The 15,017-nt window shown below is 46.0% G+C and overlaps 1 protein-coding gene across 1 annotated transcript in view; it reads right to left on the reverse strand.

The window, feature by feature from the left end:
* Window positions 1-696: 696 nt before the first annotated feature.
* msrab (methionine sulfoxide reductase Ab) overlaps window positions 697-15,017 on the reverse strand; it is a 50,294-nt gene continuing 35,973 nt past the window's right edge. The window contains exons 5-6 of the mRNA XM_052085439.1: window positions 9,974-10,080; window positions 697-1,372 (exon numbers count right to left, since the gene is read on the reverse strand). Coding sequence (XP_051941399.1) covers window positions 1,199-1,372; window positions 9,974-10,080 — 281 coding nt within the window. The 3' untranslated portion in view covers window positions 697-1,198. The remainder of the gene's footprint in view (window positions 1,373-9,973; window positions 10,081-15,017) is intronic.

Consider the following 15,017-nt stretch of genomic DNA (forward strand, 5'->3'; position numbering starts at 1 on the left):
AAAACACACGCAACAACGTGTCATTTCCAAAGTTCAATTTATGTAAATGATAACAGTCAACCATTACGCAATTTGGATAAAATAGACATCTGTTATTGTAATGTCCCACCTTCTACCTATTACCTGATACAATACAATCAATACTTCCTGCATTATTGCTTTATTGAAAACACTCTATTTTCATTGTCTATTTAAATGCAATTACGGAATTCAATTGTTGACTCAAACAGGTTACCGTCGGTCATCAAAACATATGACGCCATCATGTGGAATAAAAGTGTTACTGCACCCCTAATGATTTCACTACAGCTGCGAATAGTTTTCCCCCCCTCTTTTTTTAACAGGTGTTCCCAAAGTTTTTGTGCGCGTGAGATTTTATTTTCCCATTTTAATCATAACTGTAATCAAGTAATCATGACTGAAATGTGAACTCTTAAATGCCACGGGGATTATTTATTTACCTGAATGCGTGGCAAGTCTCTCCGATCCCTTGAGATGCAACATCTCATTTGCGTGGGGCTTCCCACATGAAAAAAGACACCACGACAGGGTGAACAGTTAGTTAACAAAAATGGATGAAATAACTAACACTAAAATCGAAAAAGCATTTCTTTTGATGAAAAAAGTAAAAGGAAAATACTTTTCAACTCACTGTAATTTTTGTGTGTACTTCGATATGTGCCAACAAGTTTAACAGCATTTTAATGACTATTTGGTTGTGTAAATAATGAATTTAGCTCCAAAATCCACTGATTTTTACCCACGTCAGGGACGGACATTTTACCAATTGCCGTCGACAAAAAAAAATGACATCAAAGTTGCTCGGGTGATGACCAATTAGGGCTCAGCTTGCAAATATCACATGTCCAAACTCAAAAAAAAAAAAACGTGATCGGTTTGTTAGTTCGGAAAAAACGAGATGGACTCTTTCACGATTTGTCTCATCTAGTACACTTGTTTATTGAGGGAAAAAGTAAACGCTGATTGTTGAAGGCTGTAGATTCTCGCGATTACAGTACGAGATGATTAAACATGAGATCACGTTTATTTGTCTCACAATGGAGAAATTCTCACGATTAAACATGATTAATTTATGAGAAAAAAACCCACACCTGGTTTGCTAATCGCAGAATTGACTGTTTCAGGAAAGGCCTCGATCTCGACTCAATTAATGTTAACCGATCTTCCGTAGTAATCCTTATACCTCGGTTTTGTCTGCTCCGATAGGGCATGAAATGCCGGTGCCTTTGAGGCCGCAATAACCTTTAGGATTTTTCTTCAGGTACTGCTGGTGGTAGTCCTCGGCATAGTAGAACTGCTGTAACTCCACAATTTCTGTCGTGATGGCGCCCATGCCCTTTGCCTCCAGCTCCTGTGGATAAAACACGGGTGGAAGTGTGACACCAGTGCAGTCCTCACAAAAATATTGGGTGGAAAAAAATGCTAGAAATATTGTGAATGAAAATGCAAAACTGTGTGTTATAGCCACTTTTTTAAAAATTAGAGTGGGTTCACAGCAGGGCTAGAATAACTTTGGTCCCTGAAGTAGAAGTGAAGTCAATTATTTTCTTTTCAATATCCTCCATGTGACGCCACTAATCTAAATATCATATTCAGATTAATAGTGTATTTGTGGAATAAGAATTAAGCAGATTCATCCATCTGCTTTCATTCGTCTGTCGACTGGAATTGATCTCATGTCAAAGTCCCCTCCGGTTTGACTTGTAAACATCACATGACCAAACCAAGACAGCAGAGGAGCCGTCAATCAACAGGCGACATGAGACCAAATCCATAAAACAGGTGAGCAATGCGAGCCCAAAGGCACTTTTACGTCACTGTCAGTCAAGGGCAGGGGCCGGTGCGGGATAAAATGGCCGCTGCCTGAGATGGATGAAAGTGGGTGGATTAATCTGATGAATTACTTTTCCACAAACAAAATATTAAGCAGCATATCATGTTTAGATTAGTGTGGGCACTTAGAACACATTTTGGCAAAGATGTTTTTTTTTTGTTTGTTAGTTTTTTGTTTTGACTTCCTTCTTTAAGGGTCACATTTGACTTAAAAAAAAATCTACGCCCCACACAAACATTTTTACATTTCAAATCTGCAGCACATCACGTGAACTTTCCATGTCAGTGAGTGCCCGTAAGAGTTTGCGCTGAGTGACAGAAGAAAGGAGCACGGTCCTCTTTCTAGTGCAGCGGGTTTCCCCGCTGTGGGACGACGCATCATCGGCTCTCTTTGTTGTGACGCACGTTGGCGCTAACACTTTCCTAAACACCTTGAGAGGAGGCTTCAAACGCTTTCATAGTCTCACTTAAGAGGGCCGTGTGATTTTTCTCCGCTGTATATTCACGGTGTCTGGGCATCGGCGGATCAAAAAGGCGCGGTGGGACTTGCTGCGGGCAACAAGTAGCCAGAGTCGAGGTCTTCGCTCATTAGAAATCTGCGGATACAAAGGAGGTTCGCCCGCTGTGAGCTGGGGAGGAATTGTTGCCAGAATTTGTGTTTATCAGAGTCCGTTTTCTTCCACACAGTCGGGACCTTTGCGCTAATGTAGCCTGGAGTAAGATTTTTGCAACTCAAAAGAGGTGCAGACTTTTTGAAAATGGAGAGGGGAAAAAAGCAATACAGTGAAGACCAGAGTACCCGGAGAAAACCCACGCAGGCACGGGGGGCAGGGGGTGGGGTACATGAAAATCCCTTGTGGGCCCTGGTCCAGAATGTTTTCGACGTCTCCCTCCTCCAACACACCCGATTCAAATAATCCGCTTATCAAGCAAACTTTGAGAAGCCCAAATAAAGCTCTCGTTTGGAATTTGAAATGAAAATTGGGACAAAACAATTCCAAATCCAAACATATCCTCTCTGTATCTAGGAACCCCAGACCAATTCACAATTTTTCTTAACCTGGCTTCTGTTATTTGGCGACAACTCGACGCAATTGATGTTTCTGTGCTCGAGCAATAACTCTTCTTTGGCGCCATCTGGTGGCATCAAGGCACAGTACAAATCCATCTTTGAGGGCAAGCGTCAAATACCCGTAGATTTTCGGTTCGGTTTCGATTTTAAAATGGTACAGAAGTATCTTTTGGCACCCCCGCATGTGACCCACAAGCTGATAAGTAGTATTGAAAATGCATAGATGGACACCAGATCTTAAAAGTAGGGGAAAGCGATCGCACAGGCTTGAAGTTCGTCACCAACTAGGGTTGCCCACACGGGGGCAGCGTGGTACTTGACATGCGGGGGGGGTGCAGCCGCAGCGGGTTCTCTCAATCAAAAGCTGTGCACCCTGCAGAGAGGCTGAGGCAGCAGCTGACCTCCAAGTCCTCGGCAGCTGCCTGCTACAATGTGAAGGCTTTAATCCCCCTGCAGGAGCATCCGCCGGCCAAATCCCAGCGCATGGAATATTAGAAGGGACGCGCATTTAGCGTTTTTTTTGTTTTGTTTTTTTTTAAGCGGCGTGACACAGCAGCATGCGCTACATTAAACAGCGTGCTAGCACAAGCGCCGCTCGGCTCGCCGTGGCCTAATTAATCACTCATCACCACGGAACCACGGTGGTAGCGAACCCTTCGGGGCAGCAGGGTGGGGATGGGGAGAACACAACATCCACGCTACACCAACGAACACCCCCCCCCCCCCCCCCCTCACCTAGCCTCCCTCACGCACGTTCCATCCGACGGCAGTCACAACACGGCAGCCATTTTAGATCTATAAATCAGAATGCAGGGCGTCACGCCGCCGTGGCTAACCTGACGGGGGCTCTTCGCGCTCCATTGCAGCGGCAGCGCGCCGGAGGAGGGCGAACGATTCCGTGTCAACGAGACCTTGAGATCTCGGCGTGACAAAAGCATAAAAGTGTGTACATTAACGTCACATTTTTTTGACAAGTTGTGACCTCTTGAGTGTGAAATGAACATGCAGAACAGATATAGATTGGTAGCGAGGCCTTCATTGGGAACTTGCCCGACTTAATCAACCTCTTCATAAGAGTAGTTGGCCGATAGCGGTATAAAAATCCAATATGAGCGCATGTGATTGTGTCACATACTTGACTTGAAGCAGGTCAGAATCAATATGTATCAACTAACATGACCAAAAAATAAATTAAAAAATGGGACCAAAAAATAAATTAAAAAATGGCATCATGCTCACCATAGATGTTGATTAACATATTCAGGTGCACAGATCGCTATCGATGTTTTTGCTAGCTGAAGTTAGCTGGATCAAGTTTTTTTTTTCTGGCCAACCAATCAGAGGCAGAAAAATTCTGCTGCTGCCATCGGCCCTGTTAGAACAAAAATGAAGTCTGACTGGTTAAAAACAGGCGGCCCGGTAGTCCAGTGGTTAGCACGTGGGCTTCACAGTGCAGAGGTACCGGGTTCGATTCCAGCTCCGGCCTCCCTGTGTGGAGTTTGCATGTTCTCCCCGGGCCTGCGTGGGTTTTCTCCGGGTGCTCCGGTTTCCTCCCACATTCCAAAAATATGCATGGCAGGCTGATTGAACACTCTAAATTGTCCCGAGGTGTGAGTGTGAGTGCGAATGGTTGTTCGTTTCTGTGTGCCCTGCGATTGGCTGGCAACCGATTCAGGGTGTCACCCGCCTACTGCCCGGAGACGGCTGGGATGGGCTCCAGCACCCCCGCAACCCTAGTGAGGATCAAGCGGCTCGGAAGATGAATGAATGAATGGTTAAAAACACAGTTTTGCTGCGCATGTAGTTTAAATAAACAATATGGAAGCGTGAATTGCACTTAAGCACCAAACGCTCTTTGCTAGACACGATCTAGCGACATTAATACTGTACATACAGACACAGTATATAAAATAAAGATCACCAACCCAGTAGACTGCCATGTGAAAATTCTTCTACACTGCGATGTCATAATGTTGGAACTCGATTCATTGTTCAGCCCGATAAGGTCGTGTGTCTGTTTGTGACTAAACGCGCGTTTCCGAGCTCGTCCGCGCCCACTCCAGCCTCCTTCATGCCTGTCGGAAAGGCTCCCCCATCATCGACACGGGCCGAACGGGCGTCTTTCTACCCGCGTTCCCCCTCGCTTAGACAACCGCTTCGTGCGACCGAGTCCTCGCCGCTCTCCAGCCAAGCAAAAGAAAATGAGAACGGCAGTGAGAATTCGAGCCCCCCTCCCCTTTCAGCACGACCAAAGACACACGGGCCCGGCGCAACACAAATCGGACGTGACACCCCGAGAGAGGGCGGAGGTTGCGGAGGGGAGAGTGGAAATGTACGCAGGTCCAATACCCCACTGTGCCGTCGCCCCCACCCCACCCACCGCCCGGCCCCCCAACCTCCCTCCCCGCCCGCCTTCGTAAGGCCGGCGGCCACGCTTTGACATCGACTTTGTGACACCCGATGACTCATGGCGGAGACATTTGAAGACGGATGTGACCTCAATTTGCCGATTTATGTAATCGCGCTTAGTCTAATCCCAACGCAGACGCTTACCGAGATGTCGCATATTTTTTGGTTCATCGCGATATGGACTGCGATCGTTCTTTTTTTTTTTTTGGTGCATAATATGAGGGACTCTTATTATTTTAGGAGTTACAGTATTTCCTATAACCTAAAATGAATGTATATATTTTTTTCAAAGGTTGCTTGATAGATGTCTGTACAGCATCCCCTTAAATAAATAAAACCATCCGGAGGGGAAATGGAAAAAATAAGAGAATTAAAAACAATTACTTAGAAACGTCTGCTGTCACCCCTAAAATCTTTGAATTTTCGATCGGCGCCTACGAGGTTGAAAAACGAGAAGAGCTTAGATTTTGTAGCAAAGCATGAGCGAAGGTGGGGGTGGGGGGAGTCAGACGTCGCATCGCTTGCTTGTAAAATTCAGATATGTCGGAAAAAGTAGAACATGAAATTCCATCTTTGTGAGCGTGCGTGTGCGTGTGGATATTCACCCCCTCGCTTCTACAGTGTGGGGGTCTGGCATCCATTTTCAGCGAGGGCTCCTACATTTTGTGAAAATGCCGCCGCACTCACATTTGAAGACCAAAAAAAAAAAAAAACAAAAAAAAAGACGCATACGATTCCATCGTCCCCTTTTCAACGCCCGTGCTTAACCAACGTGAGAACTTTCGGGGGTAGGGGGTGTCTTCATATGACCTTGTGCAACTGGAACACTCCGCGCGCACATTTATGCACCATTTCAATACCCCCCCAACCCCCCGACCCACCCCAAAAAACTCATTCCCAACCCCCCACAACCTCCTTTCCATCTTTCAGGCTTATTAAGTTGCCTTATCAGAGGATACACTCACCCCTCCGAGGCCTTACACACACACACACCACACATACACTCACACACAACGTGCAGGTTGGCAGGATTAAACCTATTGTTTGTTTACACACACACACACACACACACACACACACACACACACACACACACACACACACACACACGGGCCAACTTCATGCCACCACCCTGCCCTCCTCCGAATCAACCCTTCGCATGGCTCCTCTCCCTGGGCCTGGAGGGCGAAGTCGAGGGGTGAGGATGAGGATGAGTCGAAGGGAGGGAAGCTGGAAAAGGGTGGTGCGACGCGAGTGAGGTGGGGTTGGGGGTGGTGGTGGAGGGGGGGGGGATGCTCTCCTCCTCTGCGCTTGGCTCTAGAAGCCTTTGATGTTCTGCAAATTTCAAATTTCATTACAGAAGAACCCTCTTCTCCCCTCCCCCCACCCTTGTACTTAAACTAGCTTTTCAACCCCTCCCCCCCCCTTCCATGCCCCCACCCCTACCCAACCCCAATGCTGAAGTTAAGAAACTGAAAGCCCTGCAGAAGAGACTTTTCATATGGGTTAATTATTCATCGGGCTGGAAGGGTATGTGCCAAATGTATGTCTGCACGTGTGTGTGTGTGTCTGGGATTTTTTTTTGTGTGTTTGCCACGCCTGTCTTATCTCTGGCCTCACCCACTCGCTCTTGTCACTCCATTGAATGCTTTTTATCCCCCCCCCCCCCCCCAACCGAAACAAGCGGATGGCCTTTTCACTCTTAGTTTTCGAGTGCCATTTCGGAGACGGGTGGGAGGCGCCAATGCGGCAAGACGACCATTTTGGTTGCGTGCGCGTCAGATTTGCGTTCCCGGCGGATCCCCGGTTGAAAACTGCGGTGCCACTGAAGTCGCTGACAGATCGGCGGTGTCAGCAGCGTCGTCGTCGGTGGCAGAGAGAGACGGAGAGACTGTCAGATGTTTGTAAATGTGTGTTTTGTGAGTGCGAAGTAGGTTAGAGAATCTCAGACGTCAACTGGGGAGCTGACAGGACGATATGCTCCACACGAGCGGCCTTTTCTTGCAAGTACGGTATACTCTATTAGCAGTACTTTGGATTTTTGATCTAAAGCTACAGTTGAGGCGTCACTGTATATATGTCGTAAAATCTCATTCATTGTGAGGGATACGTTACAGTTAAAAATCCACAATTTAAAGTGACCTACTTTAAAAAGAAAAATATGAACTGGATTCAAGACCAAATGCGACACGGCGGTCCACTGTTGCATGCCAGCTCCCTCTAGTGGTACTTGACAGAATCACTGCCAAAGTACAGTTCGGTTCTATTGAACTTTTTAAAACTTGTTACTACAATCCATTTCATTTTCCAACACGAATTGTTTTTAAACTTTTACCTGACTGTTTTTTAAATTGCATTACCGACTGATTGTTGGTGAATCTTACTCGGATCTCCGTTACACTGAAATTCAAATCATCCGAGACCCTTGAATAGTGGCTCGAAAGATTACGTCACCTCATAAAACAAATTACGGACAATAAAATGTAAAGCATTTTAAAGCGGAGGTGTCAAATTGATTTTTTGTCGCGGGCCACATTGTAGTTGTGGTGTGCCTTTAAGGGCCGTGATGACTGTGAGCCCGTATAAATGGAAGCTCGCCTTATATTGTCGCAACACGCACGCAACAAATTCATCAGTAAATCACTTTAAAGTTGCCTGCAATTTTTTTTTTTTAAATCTCTTTGCTGTTCAAAGTGAAAACATTTGCAACAAACATGAAGTCGATGCAAACGACTTGCCTTCGGGGGCCACATAAAATGCTGCCTGGGGTCAGAGAAGTTTTGTCGGCGGTTACCACATCTCTAACTACTGACCGCCACCTTGTTTTTTTTTGTTGATTTTTTTTTCCCCAATACAAAAAGTAAAAGTTTTCTCAGCTTTTATTTATTGCTCATTTGGCTCGTTTTCGTTTCATGCCTGTAATCGAGGTCTCTAAACGCGCCGAGTGTGAGGATGGGTCACAGTCAGCTGATTGTCAGTGGTGGTGTTAAGCGGGGGCTTCACCATCTCTCTGATCTTATTACGTTGCTGTATTTATTCGCCTTCCATCACCTCCCACCTCCATGGTCTCAGCTGCCAGCCCTCTCTCACCTCCGACCCCTGCCCAAGGCCAAGGTTGGGAGGTTGTCGTCATGGTAACCCCCACCCTCACCCTCCAAGCCCTCGGACTGTGACGGCTGACCCCTAAAAAGGACAATCATAATTCGCTCCCCACTGATGGCGGCTGAATGGCTTTTACGGCAAGCTGATGGGAGGATCAACGGAAAGACGGACCCGATGGACAGATGGATGGAGCGAACAAAAGGGGGTGGGGTGGGCGAACCCCACGTGTGCCACTGCAATGACCTACGCGCCCTCTCGTGTTCTTTCAGCCAGAGGGCTGTGGAGAGCGAGGACGGAGATGCGATCAAGCGAACACAGGTGGCTTTGCTTAACTAAACGGCGCGCGGCTCAAAGAGGTCGCCCGCACCCCTCCATTGTTATTCAAACAAATGGGCCAACTCCACACGTGAGGTTTAGCGGCTCGACAAGCACACTTGAGACCTGGAAAATGTGCTCAATGGGGGAGCTGCTACACATTCAAATTAAAGTGCGACTTCATTTAAGCAGTGAGGATGTGGACGGCATCATTTCGCAACGTCTCTTAATGGAAACCGCACTGAACTCTAACATGGCCCACAGAGGTTGAATTTCCTTTCATTGATGGTCAAACGTTCTTTGACATGAACAATATTTGGAGAGGAGGAAACAGACTTTTTGATGGCCGGGGCGCCGATTTGACCTTGTGCTGGATATTATTCGATATATTATTTACCCCTTTCAGGGACAGGGGTCACTACAGCGGACAGCTTATCATGTTATCAGGTTACATGAAAGGGTTAATTTAACATTTTCAATGAAGTGAGAGCATACAGAGACCCGAGCTACCACTGTTAGCTTTCATCAAATATCTTTTTAAAAGACATTTGATGAAAAAGTGGACTTCAGCTACCGCTGTTATCCCAGGTGGAATATCATGAATTTAAAAATCAATAAGGCGCTCGCCCTCTCTCTCTCTCTGACGCAGGAACGTTTTGAAATGGATCCTTGGAAAGCTGTGACCAGTCAAGATGTGACGTGAGACACGACGTGATCTCACCTAAATCAGAAATCTTGGGACAGATACCATTTAAAAATCGATCACAGTCTTTCTTTGAGACAGCTTAGTAATCAAAGAACGCTTGGAAATGGTGGGGGGGGGGGGGGGGAGAGAGAATAAGCGAAAAGACCTTTGACCCGACCATTTACGGGTCAAATGAAAAAAAAATCATTTAAAATCAATAGGGTAAAACCAAATAGTGACGTGGAAGACTGCAAATCTCTCGAAAAGAAATTGCAGCTCACCAAATCAAACAGAATGTGATTCATGCGCTGACGAAAAGAATGGTTGCCACATGTCTCAATATTTGGTCAAATCGGCAGAGAATTATGACGGGTAATGCTGATAGAAAGGTCTGCCATTCCGGAGATGACCTTTCTGTGACAAAAGATTCAAGAAGAGGTTCAACAGGCCCCTTGTGAGGTTGATGCCGGAGGCGGCTGAGTGGTAACCTTATCAAAGCGATGCAGAGAAAGGTACAGTTTGTATTTCCCGCATACCTTCTGGTAGGCCACTTTGCTGTTCAGTGCGAGCTCCTGCTGTGCGGCGCTGGAAGTGTAAATGGCCGAACGGTACTGAGTCCCGACGTCAGCGTGCTGCTTCATACCTGCGTACGCGGAAACACAAAAGCGAGGGTGAGCGCCACAATCGCGGAGTACACATTTTCGCCATTTGCATCTAAAAGGTTTCCCCCAATTATGTCATCATCCCGCATCTTGAATTCACAGAGCCAAATGTATTCAGGCGATCGCTTGCAGCATCTGCGGCGTCTGCCGGTGTAGGTGGGTGCCTGTTCATTTTTCTTTGTCTGTATAGTCAACATTTTCATCAGCTTTTCATCAGAGTGTGTTTTTTTTCCTTTGAGGACCGAAGCAAAGTTTGCGTGAATAAGGAGGCCAAAGAGCTGCCGCGACTTGTGCGCGCTTCACAAGCGACGTCACTGAGCAGGTTTGACGTCCGTGAAAGCCTCCGCGCTTTATTTCTCACTCTTTATTCTCCTCCATATCATTCTTTTCTTTACGCGTCCTTCCCGTCTATCTTCACTGTTGTTGGGTATTGCAACACAGCAGCCACAATAATATTAAAATCGAGAACAATCACAGGATTGGGATACTCGGCTCACCTAATCAATCGTATCACAATGCTTTGCTCAGCATGTATAGCAACAGCTAACAGATAACGTACCCGCTAACTTGCCCACTCTCATGCTAGAATCAACCTCCACTTCCTGTTGCCATACTTAGCCCACTTTAGCAATGGCTTCACAGAGCTCAGGGAGGTATAATAGATGAAATCATTTAAAATCAGTAAAATGAGCAGATTTTTTTATGGAGGATAAAGAATATATGCCCGTTATAACGTCTGTCGCTATTGACATTCGTGTTCAAATAACCAACCTGCTTAAAGGCTAACTGCTGCGTCGTCGATGCTCATTTCGTTAGCCGGTCCATAGCGTTTAGCATTGTGTAGTCACGGACTTTCGTAAGGCAAAATTATGTGTTTTGGTTAAACACACATCATGTAAATTCAGTTTGTTTTATATTAAGCATGAATAGTCTTTTTTATTTTTTAAAGATTTGATTACTATCTGCCCCTTGTTGTGAGGTTTGCTGTCTCCATTTAGTATTACTATCTTTAATGTTTACTTGCCACTCAAGACAAACCACAAAATAAAACAGTAACGGCTGAAAAATCCTTAAGGTCCATAGGCCACTTATAAGTAACGGTACCACTGCGGTCCACACTGACAGTAACAATCACGCTACATACAGTAACTAACGCACAGTTACATGTCACCCAACCAGGCCCCGCCTCTGAAAAGGTTTTACTAAAACAGACATTACAATATGTATCTTCTGTCCAAATTATGCTGGCAATTAATTTTGTGTGCAATGTGACTAAGTTTGTACTCAAATGATAAACTCATGATAAACTGTTCTACTCTTTTACAATTTAATTCACTTTTTTTTTGTGTGGGCTGCAACTGTCAAAACCAGAATTTAGAAAGCCGTTTTCTACTTCAGTCGATCATCAGTGCGGTTACCCTCCCAATCAAAGCAGCTCGCCGTTAGCTCCGCCCACTCACAGTGCCAACCTTGCTTTTGATTATTCCAACTGTAGAACCAATCCCAAAAGAATTGAGTCCTCAAAGAAACAACGGCAACAAACACAAGCACCCCCCCCCCAAAAACCCCAACTCAGCCATCTCTCATGCACTTTCTCCATTTTTAACGGCCCCCTTTCGTTATTTTTTCCATCCGTCAAAGCCAACAGTAATTATTAATGAGAGCCTCCCTGTTCTCTCTGAATTATGCATGAGAGAGCCTTGCTTCTTGAAAGCACGGGGTAATGGGGGGGTTGGACCGAAAGGGGGAGGGGCTCCCGGGGTCACACGTGCCCACTCGCACAAACGGCGCCGCCTCGCGGGGGTCGCTGACCTGCACCCCGTGGAAATATTAATTAACCCACGCCAAGAGGAGGAGCCGAAAACAAGAGCGTTCCAAAGTGGCCCCCTTTTAAACGGTTGACAGACAAACGGAATGCGGAATCAGACAGACGTCTTAAAGAGCACGCGCTCCGCATTTGAACCTGCTGGGATTGGTAGCGGCGGCTCTGCAAGATGGTTCTCATTGTTTATCCTCATCCTTCACTCTTTTCTTCAGGGGGCTTTTTAATCTTTCGTACCACCGCACCCCGCCTCTCGCTCATTTCCTGCTCACACTTTAAAGCATGTGCACGTTTGAACTCCCCCAAAATATAAAGAGCGGAAGGGGGATCAAGCGCGAGGCCGCCTTGTTGATGCACTGGCAGGGTGCGCCTTTCTTCCAGAGCCTTCACCGCTGCTTTGACCCTCTTTCATTGCAACCCCCCCCCCCCCCCCCCCCACATCCGATGTATCTTTACGTAACGAGCCTTCATCCGCTAACAAGTGCCGGAGCGGGGATTAGCCTCATCTCGCCACGCACTGACCCTGGGGCCTCCTCCCGCCTCTGGATTTCCAAGAGGGCCACATCCAGCGCTCGCACGGATGTAGAACACGAGAAGACTGCAAATGAGGCAAATTAAAAAATAAGAATAAAAACGCGAAGGGGTTGCCTTACGTAACGGCCGCCAAGAGAAGCTAGAGCTGGTGATGTTCAGTTTGGTTCCTTTCCACCGTGGGGAGCTCATGCGGAATGCTGATAGCTGGGTCACCGAGAGTAGCTACCACTTGCCTTCATAATTGAACACAATCAAGCATCCGTTTTCTAGACCGCTTATCCTAGGCTGACCTTGGACGAAAGATGATTCCACCATGTTTGTGTAGAGGCCGTTAATAGCAGAAGAAAAAAGCATAATTGCCATTCCTCAAAATGTTTTGCCTGGTGCTTTGAGATACAAGTTCAATTCATTCCGTGACAACTCTATTCAACTGTACCAGCTTTGCCCCCCCCGCTTCACCCCACCCACAAATATTGTAATATGTTCCTCCATTAAAAAAAACACAGCACTGTATCATGTATATGAAAATAAAAGGCGACAACATAAGGAGAAAGAATGTTTGGGCATCGGAATGAAATGATTGCGGTTCCTCAACCTGGCCATCGGGGGCACTATAGTACAATAATGGCAACAAAAAAAGAAGAAGCGTTTCACAAACCTCCCTCCTAATGTCCACAGAGCCCCACCCTTGAACATATTCAAAGCAGGCGTCAAAACACACCTTTTCATCAAGGCCTTTCCCTAATACAATGTTGAATCCCCCTTGACCCTGTAAATAAAATCAACATTTAGGTTGAAGTTGTTGTTTTTTGAGGGGATGGGGGGGGGGGTGGATGGACTAATTTTCAATTCATTTCAATGGAGAAATGACTTTAGGTTTGAGCATTTTTTTTGCTTCACTTTTGTGCACTTTTTTTTTTCAGGTGACATTCCAGATATTTATGGTCACCACATAATTGCTAAAACAACAACTCTAATGGCTGCGCTAAGCAGGTGCAGTACGAGCTCGATCTTAATGGTGGAAATGGGTTAAAAGTGAACAATCAGCCATGGAGTCGAAAGGCTGTACACCCCAGGAAACAGGACTTGGCAGGGATTAGATAAATATATTTTTTGCAAAAATGAGGCCTGATTGAAAAATCTAAGCGAGAAGTCACATTTAGTGCCGTAACAAGAGTCACAACCAGGCCCTGGAAGGGATCAACGGTTGTTGGAGCGGGACCAAATCCCAACAGTCTAATACCTGTCGCTTGCATTGAATCCTGTTATATTTAAACTTTCCAATCCACTCTTAGTATTGCTTATTCATTCATTCATCTTCCTAACCGCTTGATCCTCACTAGGGTCGCGGGGGGTGCTGGAGCCTATCCCAGCTGTCTTCGGGCAGTAGGCGGGGGACACCCTGAATCGGTTGCCAGCCAATCGCAGGGCACACAGAAACGAACAACCATCCACCCTCACACTCACACCTAGGGACAATTTAGAGTGTTCAATCAGCCTGCCATGCATATTTTTGGAATGTGGGAAGAAACCGGAGCTTTATTTTGAACTGCTTTTTGCCCGGGGGTTGGGGACACTTATATTATTAACCATTTTTATTTATTTATTTTCGACATTTCTTTCAAGATAACTGAGACAAGTATTTTTGTTATGCTCTCAAATTTGTTTGAAAAACATTTTGGGGTGTTTAAGTATATGGTTGGGGTTTTTTTCCCCTCCGTTCACATCTAAAATATCGCAGCACTTAACAGCTACCCGCCAGGCTTCTCGTTCAGTCTCCCCAATGTTGCATACATGGCCAATATATCCGATTCTGCTCTTTGAGAAAACCTCACACTGCTGATGATGTGTAAACTTCATAAGACGGAAAGGCAAGCCGCGAAAGTGCTAAAGACCTCGTGTTTGATTGTAAAAATTAAACGACGCATAAAACGCATATAAGAAACAAAGAGGTGCTTATTGTTAATTTGTATGTTGAGCTAATTGGGCTTTTGTTTGAGTTTCTTCACACGAAAAAATGCGTACCTACATTTGCACCCCCCTGCATACAGACACTATTCCTTTTACATGATGTTGTAAATGTACATCGACATTCATTTTTGATTCCTTGATATGGTCCTTGTGTGCTGCTCCTGCCCACTTTGCTGCTGCAAAACCACTGTTTTCCCATTTGAGGGACTAATAAAAGCTGATTCTATTCCACCGTCATTTGCACTATGGCACAAACCAAATAAACGATGGGGACAAATGGCCGACGACAGCAACCTCTCCTCTGCTTTTTTTTTTTTTAATTTTCAAGTTTCTTTTATGGTGGTGCGTTCGTGCTAGTAGGTTGTGGCGTGCCCTGCGGTCCCACTACGACCGTGTATGCGTGCCAGCACAGCCTTCGCTCTCTCGCTCTTCTCTCTCTCAGCTGCTATTTTTGCCCTCATCTTATGTAAGCCGCCGCTGATGCGCTGGAGACAGAGGCAGAGTTTGGGATAGTGAGAGCATCCCCCGTGGATGCGCGCGCACGCACGCACGTCTCTTTTTAAGGGGAGCGAATGTGTGACAACATTCAGA

This window comes from Hippocampus zosterae, chromosome 14 (assembly GCF_025434085.1).
Source record: "Hippocampus zosterae strain Florida chromosome 14, ASM2543408v3, whole genome shotgun sequence".
Lineage (NCBI taxonomy): Eukaryota > Metazoa > Chordata > Actinopteri > Syngnathiformes > Syngnathidae > Hippocampus > Hippocampus zosterae.